The following is a 15851-nucleotide window of genomic DNA, read 5'->3' on the forward strand; positions in this document are numbered from 1 at the left end:
GCAGACTTAGACGGTAGAGATGATCACAGTATTCTATGATGGAGATAAGGATCTTATTTGATTTGATGGGAGATGGTTTGTTAAGATGATGAAATTCGGACTGGAATGGTCCAGTTTATATAGGCATCACGTATAACATCATTGCTGTGTGGTATTCAATGGTCCAGAATATTTGAAAAATGTTTCTGGCCGTTGTCCATTAATCCCAGACGTTTCTGGTCATCAAATCAGAAGATCTGACCGTTGGATCATCCTGGTCCGTCCGTTTTCGGACCTTTGTGGCTTTCAAGGTAACTATCCGTTTTAGAAAATAGCTGGACGTTTCAGATTTAATATCCGACCATTCTCAGTTACCTATGAAATTCAAGCACATTTCAGATTTTCAGATCCACACCGCCCTAAGGCTCTGACCAGACCCATCACACCGTCTTGCGCCGGTTCGCGTAAGGTCGCAAGGGAGCGACCACTTTGCAATACGATGCGCACGTGCGAAGTGCAAAGTGCACCATCTAGTGTCACTACTACCACACTGCCTCACTGCCCATGCTTACGCCCACGCCCACGCCCACGCCCGAGCCAGAGCGCGAGCATGCGCGCATGTGTTCCAGTGGTACGTGTATCATCTCCTCCAAAAGCTCCAAGTAAGAATACTCTTCACAACATCTCATATAAACTACAAAAAGATTTCAACCATTTTCGATGTGGGACAAAGCCCACACTGTACTTTTTTAATTCAAATATTCAAAAAAGCGTTTTGGCAGGAAAATCCCGAAATTTTGAAAATTTTGAATTTTTCATTTTTTTTATTTTTTAAAAAATCATTGATTTTCAACAATCCTCCATTGATTTTTTAAAATAATGAAAAACTCTGTCAGAATAATAACAGTTATTATGCATAAAGAAAGATATCTTGCGATTTGAATATTTCCTTAGTGTAAGTATTTTAAAGTTATCTCAAAATTTCTAGTTGCCGCAACATTGAACCAGTTATTCCTATATGATATAACCGAAAATACCACACACATAATAGCTCCTGCGTTAGGTGTTCCTTTATAATCTCGCTTAGCACTTTTAATGGCCATGTGCTTATCCTGTTTCATGAACGATCCCGAGATAACTCTAACTCTCATGAGAAGCGGCACCACTTTTACGTTCACATAAATGAAATCCTTCCAGTGTTTCTGTTAAAACACTTGTCCTGTTTGACTGGACTTCATTAAGAGTTTAATACCATCCCTCTTTTATAACGGCCAACACTTTCATTTTGGATGAGATTATTAATTTATTTAGTGCTGAAACTTTTCACTTATCAGTGAATTATTGTTACCCATTAAATCTATTATTTAGAGATTTTCTAACTTAGGGTTGGGTTTCTTTCACTAGTGAAACTTTGAGTAAAGAGTTTCAACCTCATCCCTCTAAATGTTGTCCTTACTACCTCTCTCGTTAAAAGTTTAGTAAAAGGATCAGCCAAGTTATTACTTGACTTTACATATGAGATCGCAATAATTCCATCTTGAATCAATTGCCTCACATAGTCATGTTACAAACTTATGTGTCTGAACTTCCCATTATAGGTACCGCTATAGGCTCTCGTTAGAGTGGCTTCACTATCACAATGAAGTGAAACAGTCGGTATAGGCTTCACATAAAATAAAATTTCTAGTAGAAGATCTCTTAACTACTCAGTCTCCTTGCCTGTAGCAGCCAAAGCTATGAACTCAGATTCCATAATTGAGTGTGTTATGCAAGTTTGTTTCTTGAATCCCCAAGATACAACTGCACCTCCTAGGGTGAATATCCACCCTGTGGTGGACTTGTTATCCCCTGCACTCGATATCCAACTTGCATCGGTATATCCTTCCAATACTGCTAGAAATTCTGAGTAAAATAGCTCTAGTTCTTTAGTTTATTTAAGATAACCTAGAAATCTACTTACTGCTTTCTAGTGTTCAACACTTGAATTACTCGTAAACCTGCTTAATTTACTCACAGCGTATGCATTATCCGGTCTCGTGCATTGCATTGCATACATAAGACTGCCTATAACACTAGTATACTCTAGTTGTGCAACTGCTCTTCCACTGTTTTCTTTTAACTTGATACTTGGATCAAAAAAACGTTTTTGCCTCTTTAATTTTTAAGTGAGTAAACTTGTTTATTATTTTCTCAATATAATGAGACTAGCATAAAGTGAAACCCCCACTATGTTTTTTTTAACTTTGATACCTAAAATGGTATCCACTTGTCCAAGATCCTTTATTTTGAAAACTAAAGAGAGACACTTTTTGGTTTCAGTTACACCTTCTATTTTATTACTGATTATTAACATATCATTTACATACAAGTATATAATTACAATATAATCATTACACACTTTTGAATATATGCATTTATCAGCAATATTATGTTCAAAACCATAAGACAAAATTTTAGAATTAAATTTATCATGTCACTGTTTTGGTGCTTATTTTAATCCATACAAAGACTTAACAAGTCTACACACTTTTCTTTCATTTTCTGGTAGAACGAACCCTTTTGGTTGCTCCATGGAAATCTCCTCATCGAGATCACCATTCAGGAATGCTGTCTTCACGTCCATTTGATGGATATGAAGATGATGTATGGATGCTAGAGCGAATAAAATCTTAATCGATGTTATTCGAACTACTGGTGAATAAATGTCAAAATAATTGATTCATTCTTTCTGTTGGAAACCCTTAACAACTAATCTTTCCTTAAAGGTTTGAATTGTACCATCTATGTGCTATTTTTTTCTTAAATACCCACTTACAACCTATTAATTTAGAACCTAGAGGTAGATCTACCAATTCCCATGTTTGGTTAGACATTATGAAATCCATTTCATCATTAATGGCTTCTTTCCAAAAAGCGGAGTCTCTTGAAGTCATAGCTTCACTAAAAGTTTTAGGTTCATCTTCTACAGTTAAAACCATAAGTATTTTTCTAATCACCTTCCCTCTATCACCCTCAACTAGATGAAAAGAGAGTCGCTGAGAGTCTATTTGATCTGGATCAAGACTCTTTTCTACTCTTGCTATTTGACTCCTACGAGGTTCACTAGGAGTTTTCTCTTCTATTTGTGTTTCTTTAATAGTTTCATTAGGAGATTGAATCTCAGTATTCTTTTTCTCCGTGAATACAGAATTCTCAAAGAACTCTACATCTCTAGACTCTATGATTATATTGTATTCTAAATCTAGAAGTCTATAGGCCTTACTATGTTATGCATATCCTACAAAGACGCACTTGATTGCTCTTAGTCCTAACTTAGTTCTTTTAGGTTCTGGTGCTCTGCAGTATGCAAGACACCCCCACACTTTAAGATACCCTAAGTTTGGTTTTCTTCCTTTTCATATTTCGTATGGAGAGGTCTTAGTTTTCTTAAATAGAATTCGGTTTAAAACATGACATGTAGCTAATAGAGCTTCTCCCCATAGGTTTAATGGCAACTGTGCTTGTATAAGCGTTGAGTTAACCATTTCTACTAATGTCCTATTTTTTCTCTCTGCTACACCATTTTGTTGTGGTGTATAAGGTGTTGTGCACTGATGTATTAAGCCATGTTCTTCACAATAGTTAGAAAATTCATTAGAGAAATATTCTCTTCCTCGGTCACTACGAAGGATTTTAATATTTTTGTCTAATTGATTTTCTACTTTAGATTTATAGATCTTGAATGCATTAAATGCTTCATCTTTCGATTTTAACAGATATATATATACATATCTTGAACAATCATTTATAAACATTATAAAGTACCTTTTACCTCCACGGGTAAGAATGCTATTTAGTTCACATATGTCAGTATGCACTAGGTTTAATATTTGAGATGATCTCTCAACGCTAGGGAATGGTTTCTTGATTATTTTAGATCGTATGCATACTTCACATTTATCTTTGTCACTATCATTGTATGATATTAGGCCGTTCTTAGCCATGAGTTTTATAGTACTGTTGCCAATATGGGCTAGTCTATCATGCCATAGTGTTACAGACTCAATCATGTGAGCAGAAGAATTCTTTTCATTCAGAGATAATTTGATCATCCCACTACAAGCGTATCCTTTACCCACAAAGTTCTCATTCTTATACGAGATCAGTTTGTCTGATTCAAACACAACTATAATCTTAGGCTTGCTTAAGATATCCCCTGAGATAAGATTCCTTCTTATGTCTGAGACATGCAGTACGTTGGTCAGAATTACCTTCTTTCCAGATGTAAAGAGTAATTCCACGGTTCCTTTGCCTACAACTTTCGATCGTCCTTCATTTCTCATTTGAACCTCTTGACCATTGGTCTCGTCTTCATAGGTTTTGAAGGCAAATCGATCATTGCATACATGGACCGTGACACCTGTATCATACCACCAAGCAGAGATTTTCTCTTGAACTAGGTTCACTTCTGTGATCATGGCTACGATTTCATCTACTGCATTAGTCTCTTTCTTAGGCTTTTTTCGGTCCCTACAGACTTGGGCAAACTGCCCGGCCTTGCTACAGACATATCAAGCTCCCTTAAGTTTGCCGTTTTTCTTCTTTTGGATTTTCTTGAATTTCCCTTAATCTTTGTTAGGTTTAAGGGAATCAGCTTTCTCATAGATATTATTTTGGAATGTCCTTTCTACTGCGTTCACTTTGGATGAGAATGCACCATTAGCATCATTCTTTTTGTCTCGGTTACGAGATTCTTCTTCAATACGAAGATGCTTTTAGATTTGTTCTAGAGTGAACTCTTCGGATTTATGCAGTAGTTTCTTCTTGTAGTCTTTTCAGCTTGGAGGCAATTTTGCGATTATAGCTCCGACTTGAAAGGATTCAGGAAGATCAATTTTTATGGCTTTTATTTTATTTATAATAAGCTGCAATTCTTGGATTTGGGCGAGCAGCGGTAGATTGTCTACCATCGTGAAGTCGAAATACCTGACAATTGGAAATTTCTGTGTATCTTCCTCTTCAGCCCTGTATTTGTATTCTAGCGCACTCCAAATTTCATTTGCTGATGTGGTCCCCGTGTACAAATCGTACAATCAATCAGAGAGAGCATTGAGAATGTGGTCACGATACAGCAGTCCATCTTCTTGTCGCTTGATCCAAGCAGTAACCTGTTTTGGAGTGTCAGTGTCCTTTGCTTCAGGCAGAGGCTAGAGAGTCGGGTACAGGATGTATAAGATCTTCAGAGCAGTCAGCAGGAATTTCAGTTTGTCCTACCATCTAGTGAAATTTGAACCATCGAATCGGTCCAATCGGATCAGAACCTGGTTCATCAGTTTGATTGATGCAACACTTTCGGTGTTCATGGATCACGCTTAAAGATTGTTAGAATCTGAGTTTGGATACACCGAAATATAAAAATTAAATTGAAAATAAAATATTTCAATTGGCTGAATCACTTATAAAATACGCTGTCCTTAAAGCGTGATTTGCCCCCTTATCAACTACTGATGGGTTACAGGCGAATTGCTTCCAGGATAAGACAAGCTTTATCTGGATCCAATGTGCAGCAATCACGATAGGTCCACTGTGGAACAATTTTAACACAGCAGATCTCCTCTGGCTGACTTAGATGGTAGAGATGATCACAGTATTCTATGATGGAGATAAGGTTCTTATTTGATTTAATGGGAGATGGTTTGTTAAGATGATGAAATTCGGACTGGAATGATCCAGTTTATATAGGCATCAGGTATAGCACCGTTGCTGTGTGGTATTCAATGGTCCAGAACGTTTGAAAAATATTTCTGGCCGTTGTCCATTAATCTCATACGTTTTTGGTCATCAAATCAAAAGATTTGACCGTTGGATCATCCTGACCCGTTCGTTTTCGGACTGTTGTGGCTTTCAAGGTAGCTATCTGTTTTAGAAAACGGCTGGATGTCTTGAATTTAATATTCGACCGTTCTTAGTTACCTATAAAATCTAGGCCAATTTCAGATTTTCAGATCCACACTGCCCTAAGGCTCTGACCAGACCCGTGTATCATCTCCTCCAAAAGCTCCAAGTAAGAATGCTCTTCACAACATCTCATATAAACCACAAAAAGATTTCAACCATTTTCGATGTGGGACAAAGCACACACCGCACTTTTTTAATTCAAAGATTCAAAAAAGCGTTTTGGGGGAGAAATTTCGAAATCTTGAAAATTTTGAATTTTTCAATTTTTTAAAATTTTTTAAAAAAACCATTGATTTTCAACAGACTGTATGTTATTGATGCGTATAAATCTTTGTGCCTATTATTTATTGCATTTTTCTTTGGCTTTTCATACTATTTTTAGCTTTTGAATTTTGTTTCCGTGGTTTATCCTAGCTTGCATTCATTGTATGTTGGTGTTTTTCTTCAACATAACCAAATCTAACGACTAATACCCATGGTGGCAAATTTCATGGTTGGGAATTTCTCGGGAGATTTTCAAATTTTAAAGATTTTCTTAGAATATAATCACAAAATTGAGATTTTAAATTTTAAGGATTTTCTTAGAATATTATCACAAAAATGAGATTTTCAAATTTTAAGAATTTTATTGGAATATTATCACAAAAATATCACTAAAAATAAATTAGAAAAATATTTATTGTAAGCTACTGAATCATTTTAAAATTTGAAATATATAATGTGTAATAAATTACTTAAAATTTAAAATAATTTTTGTCTTAATATCGTGATATTTTTGTGGAAAAAAAAAATACTAAAAAGGAACCTTCCAATATTTTGAAAATCTCATGATAATATTGCAACAATATCATTTTGTAAATTTTTTGAAAAATATTGTGAGATTTTTACCTATGGAGCCATGGTTGGTTTTATCCAGGCCATTGACCTGATGTCGACCATCGTTCATGGACGATGCCAATAAAACCAAAACTAACATAGGATGATAAAATATGGTTGAAGATAATTAGATGCCAGGATTCCTACCAGTGTATGGGCTTCGACCTGATGTTAGTTAGCCCATGTTCAGGCCCAGGCCCATGGCTTGTCGACTATTTCTGTTGAAGCCTGACCCAAGCTTGGGTCCATGAGTGTTAACGGCCGGCCCGATTAGATGGAAAGATGGGTTTTGAAAATCAGGCTGATATACTCATTAGGTGGGCCAGGTACCCTGGATCAGACAATCAAACCATTAGATGGCTATTGATTTCAACGGAGTGGCATGTCTGATGATGGACCATCCTGATTTTTCCCCTGGTCGTCTTCATGGTGTGGCCTATTTTTTGAACGGCTCAGATGTCCTGCACGCGTGACACATTAGACAGAGCAAAACAAGAAAGTTAGCGTACTCCAGTACTCGTGTGCAATTTTTCACCTACTGTTTGAACCATGGTTCGGTGTTCCAAAGCCTTGATATAATGGGGCCCACCATGGATTCTTCATACATGAAAGCCCTTTCAAAATGGAAGATCCTAAGCCATTGATTCTTCTGCCTTGGTTGAATGTTGACCATTGATGAAATCTTCTTTCTTAGCCATTTGAGTTGCTGGCCGCCGATCCAGGGTTATCATTTCCCAATCTAAGATGTCTTTGGTGCATGGTCCATCTATTTCAGGGCCCACCAGCCACCACGTCAACCGTTTAGATCACTAGACCGTATATATCCACTTGTACAAACTGAGAAGCCATTTAGGATTTGAACAACACATTTTTTATTGCAATATTTACTCAAAAAATGATAAAAGGCATTAAGGAATTTGTTACAAAAACATATATTTAAAGTTTAAATTTACTTAATAATTCGTTATATATATATATATGAAGAGATTTTTCAAATAATATTCAAAGTAAAACATCAAAATTGAATTTTAAATTAATTTAATAATTCATAATATATATATATATATATTAAAATTTGGAGAGAATTTTCGGATGATATTCAAAGAAAAACCTCAAAATTGAAAGTCTCCCCACAGTGTCTTGATCGAGAATAATAAAGATTGTACTCTCTTACCTGCACTCCATCCGCTCTAATACAATGTCAACCAACCAGTTGCCCGCTTGAGCAGTAGAGGATAGTATATCAATGTATACAGAGAGACTTTAATAATAAGTAAAATTTAAGATTATCTTTCCTTATTCTTATAAATTTATCGACCAAACAATAAATATATAAATTTCAAAAGTTACAGCTTCTAAATCCAAGACGTCAGCCAAAAAAAAAAATCCGCTAATATGAGAGTCACGATGTAGAGTTTACTGCTATCATTTATTAACTCAGCCAGGGGACATGACACATGCAATGTGTGTGAAGAAAATAGAAAGGCAGGTAAAAAGGACAGGCAGAACGGTGTCTCTACATATAGAGGGAGGGAGGAGGGAGCAGGCCGTTCGGTGATATAATTCATCTCAACATTTACTAATGTTGTGGTCTATTCAAGTTTTAAATTTATTTATTTATTATTAACATTTTAACATCAGCTAACACAACAAATATATATACAGGTAAATATCACTTAGTCACCATAAAACCTTTGTTATACCAGCTACATTATCCTGTCTATTAGTAAAGGAGAGGAGAGGAGACGAGATGTGAAGCAGGCTGCCCTAAGAGGATCGAGGAGAAGAGACGAGATGTGAAACGGGCTACTTGTATGAAAGAAATGAAATAACAAAAATGCCCTCTCATTGGAGGGCTGGCCATATCCCATGTTCCTTTCACAATCAGAAGTTAATTATAATTGCATGAGTAAGATTTGCTGGATTGGTTTGACCAAGCAAATATTTCTGCTTAAAATTAATCTGGTCCACTCATCTGTTGGGACCGATATCAGAAACAGGTGGATGAGTTTGGAAAATTTCAATCCAAGTTCACATTAGTTTAGTAAATTGTGGTCCACCTCACAACCTGATTTTTGGGCCAGAGCATCTAGGTAGTGGCATCCCTTGATGAATGTATTAGATCTCGTGACTATGTGTCATGCTGGCACATACGTGGCATGTACATGAGACTATCTTATATGCGCATTTGGACTTTGTATTAGATAATTTAATGAAATGGAATATTTGAAAGGAACTCATGGATTAGCAAATCTTATCTAAACGTCGGCTATTTTTAACTACAAATCTTTTGTCATACAACATATTAAAAATAAAAATAAAAAATACACCATATCATAGCCTAATCGATCATACTCATGCATGTTTCTATGGTACACGTGGCACACACCATGACCATCAGACAGTCTAGAGTCATGGGCCGGGGCATCATTACATGGACGGTAAAAAGAAAAAAACGTATAATTGTAAAATACTCTTTTTGTTTTTATGACATTTGTAAACACATTCACTCTAGTTTGGATTGATGCAAGTACTAGCTCTCTTTTTATTGGATGAATTTTTTATCAAATTACAAAAATATCGTCTTACGTACAGAGTTTGTTTTGCCAGAGTGAGACTCATTATTATATATAAATATTATTTAATTTATTTATTTAAATCTTCCACCATAAATATTAGACAACCAAAAATAAATGAGGCCATTTGAATCTCTGAGTGCATGCTACCATTGAAAAAAATTTTGAAAACTATATAATAATCTCCAAATTCATGTACTGAGTCTCCTGATGGCTGGATCAACTGTAATCTTGGTGTGTTCAATTTCCATAGTTGACTGAACAACTGCAATTTGGTAGGCCCACACGTCTGCAATTAGTTACCTATGATATATGGCTACATTAGTCAATTGTTCAAAGACAAAGGTGTTAATGGACATTCCAGGGGAATTGCAACAAATCTGCGGAAAGGAGCGGAGGCACTTGCACTGGTACAAACTAGAGTGGGGAGGTATTTACAATGCTCTTAAAGAGAGAAGGTTTTGGAATTATCTAAAAAATCGTGGATGGTCCAATTCTACTGTTTAAATAATATGGTTAGGATCTTGGACAGTGGTGATTTTCTTTGGATGATCCATCCATGTTGGGGCCCACATATCAAACGGTCTAGATTAAGTTATCTGCATGCCAGTTGTAAGGTGAATGCGTAATGGTCATATATATACATATATATGAGAAATGTAATTACAGATTTATGCGAAAATTTGAGAATTTTCAACCGTTACAAGATCAATAATGCTATGAGCTTAAGCTTCTGCTGTTGATCTTAATAATTTTTTCTTCATATTTTCAGATATCATATAACCTGTAAAGGATTTTCTGTTCTTTCTACATAAACCCCGGTGAAAGTTTCATAAAGTTCCTGTAGTTCTTCCGCTTTGAGGATAAATTCTCTTGTAGAAGCCTCGTAAAGAATATATAATACTAATAATAATAGGGATTTAAAGAAGGCTAGGAGCATTAGCACATTTGATAGGTACGTACTCAATCCATACCGTCCAAATGTTGGGCCCTACTTTTTATGAAACATTGCTCAAACTCACGCTGATGTGATGATAGATGATCGGCATTGGAGTTAAGAGCATGGATGACTCTTCTTTTCAACCATCCATGTGATCGAAATGAGGAGCTGATTAGATCATTTTAGTTTTTGGGTGCAACCCATCTACAGTGGGGTCAGAATTTGAACAGTCCAGATTGTTTCAAAGTAAAACATGCATGTGTTTGGTGAATGTGAATGCTTGTGTGATTACGGCGCAGCAGAGATATGAAATTTGCTAAAGTCCCGACATTCAGAGCCCTGACATGCCCGCGAATACGGCACACGCCTACATGATCCAAAATTTCCATCAAGATCAATGCCGTATCTCCACGTCTAATAAAAGACAGACAATTTCCATTTCACGTACTCAGGTGGACCAAAGTGTACAAAATAAATGGATGGCCAGAGAAAGAATTCAACTGGCCATTTTTTTTCATCCGTGCTTACCAGATGAGTGATTTTGGGACGCAGATTTGGAAGTTCCTGCACTAGAAACCTAGGTGGGGCCGCCATCATGTTTTCGAGAAATCCATCCCATCCATCCCTTTTTTTGAGACCATTCAAGGACTTGAGAGCAAAAGTGAGCAGGATCCAAGACTCAAGTGGAGGGCGTTAAAAGAAAATGTGGGTAGGGAAATTCTTACCATTGAAACCTCTCTGGGGTTGACGGTGATGTTGATATGCCATCCATGCCGTTCATAGCATCATTCTTACTGAGATGAACTAAGAACAAAACTTTAGACTGATTCGAAACTTTTATGGCCCCACAAATATTTCAATTGTAGGTGTTCAATCCTTACATTTTCAGCCCACTTGAGCATTGGATCCGGCTCAATTTTTGTCTCATGTCTTAAAATGAGCTCACAAAAAAAGATGGATGGAGTGGATTTCTCAAAAACATGAAGGTGGGACCCACCTAAGTTCTAGTGCAGGAATTTACTGCCAAAGGATTCGGTAGGAAATGCATGTATGTGATTTTGTACATGGACCCGAAGGACTTGAACCACTCGTGAACTTCCCATGAGGTTGTTCTATGTGGCCCCACCATGATGTATGTCGAACATATACTCTATCAACCAACCAGATGCACCATTCCATGGTGGGCCACGGGCTTAAAAATCACGTTAATCCTAACTTGGGTGGGCCACACCATACACAACAGTTGAGAGGGGTTACCCTCTCATTAAAATATTCATAATCATTTATTAGGTCCAATAAGATGTGGTTCAAATATCTAGCTCATCCATTGTGCATGTCACACTTGGATGAAAGGTCAAACTAAAGTTTCAGCCGCATCCAAAACTCAAGTGGGACCCACTAAGTGCTTTTATATGTTTTAGGTACGTCTTCACATGGTTTTATATGGTATCCACATGAATTCTATATACAGCTGATTTCTGGGATATCCCGTAAACTAAAGGGGACCCACTTGGCAGGGCCCACCTGAGTTTTGGATGCGGTTGAAACTTGGTCTGACTCTTCATCTGAGTCGGAAACCCGCAATGGATGGTTTGAATTTGTGAACCACATCTCGATGGGCACAATAATTGATTATGAATGTTTTAATGGAGGATAACCCCTCTCAACTATTGTCTGTAGTGTGGTCCACCCAAGTCTTGGATTGACTTGATTTTTAAGCCTGTGGCCCACCATAGAATGATGTATTTGATTAATGGGGTAGATATTTAACATACATTACGGTGGGGCTCACACAACTTGACGTCACAGGAAGTTCTCATGAGTTCAACCTCGTAGTATCATTTCCAAATATATATATATATATATATCAAAGTTGTGTACAATATAATTCATCCATTGGTGGGCCCGGCTATGCACATGCTGTTCTTATATTTGACTGAGTACAAGTAACTTCATTTGCTTTTATTGTATTGAGTAAACTATGCTGCGCTGACCTTCAATGTATGTGGTTTATCATGCCATTCATAAGTTTTCCCTTCATCTTAGGAGTTGAGACTAAAATTGAAGCATATCTAAGGTTCAAGTAGGCTACACCATAGGAAATATTGGGTATAACAATTTACACCTTTGAAACCTTCCCATGGCTCATATTGATGTTTATTTGTAATGCAAAACTGTTCATATGTTCATGCAGATATGGATAAAAGGAAAACAGAAAATATCAACTTGATCCAAAACTTCTATAGGGCTCGGGAAATTTTCAACAGTAAATGTTAAATAAACTCTTTCCTATGGTTTGGTCCACTTGAACTTTGGATATGCTTCAGCTTTTAACCCAAGCCCTAAAATTATTGGTAAGATAGATGAACTCAGGGGATTAAATACATGAATAATGGGCCACCGAGTTTACTCAGCATGCAATCCGCTTCCTTATTAAACATAAATCCAAATAACACGTGAGGTACCCGGCAGTACCCAAACTGATCGAACCCAAGTGACGTCTACTGTAGGTACGGGTACCGTAGAAACCGACCCGAACCATGCCAGGAGATGTAATCAGCTTGTTCAAGCTTATATCTCTAACTCGTGTGTTATATTTGCACGTGTGACTGCGTGTACGATGCTCCTACGCGAGTGTGGCTGAACCGCGTCTCACGTCGTACAGTGAGGGAGATCACTTTGCAAACCGCGTACGGAGAGAGACGTTGAGAGAGAATTTTTGGCGCCAAAACGGTGCCACCAACTGCTCAAGGCTGACCGCGGTCAGCAGTTTTCACGGGCAGCTCTTTCTCTTCCCTCAGCCCTTTGGTGTAGGTTTCTAAGTATCTTGTTTGGGTCACGGGTTTCCTCTGCCCACAACCAATTCTCTCTCTTCACACACCCCCTCTTATTTCAACTCATCCTCCCCATTCAAACCCTCTCTCTTTCTCTCTCTCTCCCTCCCCTCCCTTTAAGGAAGAAGAGAGGAAAGAACAGAAAAGGAAAGAAAAAGAAAAGGCCGTTCCTTTCTATTTCTCTTTTCTCACCCTTCGCAACCTAAGAATCCTTTCTAACTCCTTAGCATTTCGTGGGCTTTGTCTTTGTGGTCTATTATCCTTCTTTCCTTCTTTTGATCCAAACCCATGTCTCCTTTATCACTTGGGCTTCCTCTCCTTGATTGCCTGTCTTCCTATCTTTTGTGACGTGTGATAGCTTGAGCCTCTTTTTCCAGTCTTCTTCATGTGACTGTATGTTACTCCTTTCTTTTTTTGGGTGAAAGAGTAAAAGAAAGGCATCTTCTTCATGGTTCTTTTTGGTTCTATCTATTTAATTGAGAGATATTAGTTGTTTACTTGGGTTTTCTCTCTTCGGTGGGTTTTCTTCATATCTCGTGAAGTTTGATACGTTTAGCTTCTTCTTCTTTAATAATCTTGTATTTTCTCTTTCTTCTTTTTCGGGGCTGAGCAGCAAAAGAAGGGCATTTTCCCCTAGTGTTCTTATTGGTTTTATCTATTTCATTGACGGTTGTTAGTTCTTAGAGTTTTAGTTACTTTTTTTTTGTGTGTGTGTGACTGGAAATGGCGATTTCAGAGAAGGTGCAAATGGAAGGAGTAGAATTAGAAGGAAAGAAATGGGTTATAGACGGAGTTTCGTTTCGAACTCCTTTGAAACCCATTAATACGAATCCCTTAGAGAAAATTATTGAGCAGGGCGAAGAGGATTGTTCGACGAAAGCTGCAGAGAATGAAGAAGAGGGGTGTTCGACACCGACAGCCAAGGAAGCAAGGATACCTGAGAAACTGCTGTGTCCGCCTGCCCCGAGGAAGCGGAAGTCATCTTCGAGGTGCAATTTCACTGGAGTTAGGGAGTTCTTCACCCCCCCAGACTTGGATTCTGTGTTCATAAGGAGGGTGGAAAGAGCTAAGTAAGTTTAGAGGACTCTCTCTCTTCTAGTGGGGGGAAGCGTACGTTTATGTAAAGAAAGTATAGTATATGAAACGGCTTTGTAGCTTCAGTTCATGAATTAAGATGGTATCTTTGACTAGGAATAAGTTTAATTGAGCCGATCTCTCCTTCATTAGTTTGTTGCATTCTCTCGCTCTCTCTCTCTCTCACACACGAACACACGAATTGGGTGAATTCTTTCGTAGTGGAGAAGAGTGTTTGTAAGGTAACTATAGTAATATGAATACCATCCAGAAGACTTGGTCTTGGCTCCGCCTTCTCGCCAAGGCATTCCGGCTCCCGATGAGTAGAAATCTCTTAGATAGAGAGGCAGTTTGTGACTTAGACCTTGATCCAGGCCGCGGCGATACCTCTTCGGTGTCCGTAGTCAAGTGGATAAGGCCTAAGAAGGGCTGGATGAAGTTGAATGTGGACGGTTCATCCACGGGTAACCCGGGGCCTTCGGGTAGTGGGGGCATCTGCAGAAATGACAAGGGAGAGCTAGTGTTTGCCTTCTCCAAAGGCTATGGTACTGGGCCGAACTTCCAAGCGGAAGTCAAAGCAGCGGTGGACGGCCTCAACCTTTGTAAGGAAAAAGGGCTCTCCAAAATCGAAGTGGAAAGCGATTCCTTAGCAGTGGTGGATCTTTTCTCTAAGGTGGGGAGAATTCCGTGGAACGTGTTCTATTCGAAGAACCATTTTGATTTCATTCAGGCCACAGGTAGCATCTGGATTAAGCACACCCCGAAAGAGGCCAACAAAGTAGCAGACAGTCTGGCCCGTTTGGGCAGCACTAATCAACTGAACAAAACTTTCTCGGCAATATCCGAGCTTCCCCTTCTCTCTCGTGGAGAGCTGGTCCTGGATAGGACGGGTCTAGGTGCTGTGCGTGTTAGCTAGTTTTCTGTTATTCGGTTAGAATTTAGATATGATAGGCTGGCCCCTTCCTTTTTCTAGGCAGGGGTCAGTCCGAATGTGTATTGGTTTGTACATTGGCTCATATGAAATAGAATCTTCATATTTTACCAAAAAAAAAAAAAAAACTATAGTAATATGAAAGGGCCTTGTAGCTTTAATTCCTGAATAAAGATTGTCTCCTTGGCTAGTAACAAGTTCAATTGAACCTACCTCTCTTTCATTACTTTGCTAGATTAGGTGCTCTCTCTCTCTCTCTCGGGTGGGAATGGGATGACTTGAAATGAGGTCAAGATACCAGTCAAAATTCCCTATGCACATGTAAAAGTAAATCTTTCCACTGTATGAAACTTCAGATGCTGCACAGATGCTTCAACTGATATAACACATCCCACCCATTCTCTTAGTACCTTTTATTTTCCTAGCCTTTGAGATGTCCCACTTACCATCTTGGATTTTACTTTACAGCAAGGGAAGGTTCTTCGTTGTAACGTGAGATTGATAACAAAAGACAAACACATATGAAGATTTTAGATTGGAATCCTATGTGTGTGTGAAGAGATATGTGTCTCCCTTCCTTTTTTTTGTTAAAGGGTAGGATCGATACCACTTTTATGATGAGTTAAACACGTTTTAGAATGATGGTTTTCTTTGTTTAATAGATTAAAATAGTCTTCTTTTGATCAAGCAAGGAGTTTGATTTT

At 38.0% G+C, this 15851-nt stretch overlaps 1 protein-coding gene across 1 annotated transcript; it reads left to right on the plus strand.

Moving 5' to 3' along the window:
• Positions 1-13223: 13223 nt before the first annotated feature.
• Positions 13224-14368, plus strand: LOC131237904 (cyclin-dependent protein kinase inhibitor SMR6-like). Its single transcript, XM_058235959.1, has one exon. It carries the CDS (start codon positions 13866-13868, stop codon positions 14214-14216), a length of 351 nt encoding a protein of 116 aa, XP_058091942.1. The 5' UTR covers positions 13224-13865; the 3' UTR covers positions 14217-14368.
• The last annotated feature ends 1483 nt before the right edge of the window (positions 14369-15851 follow it).

The sequence above is a fragment of the Magnolia sinica genome, chromosome 2 (assembly GCF_029962835.1).
Source record: "Magnolia sinica isolate HGM2019 chromosome 2, MsV1, whole genome shotgun sequence".
NCBI lineage: Eukaryota > Viridiplantae > Streptophyta > Magnoliopsida > Magnoliales > Magnoliaceae > Magnolia > Magnolia sinica.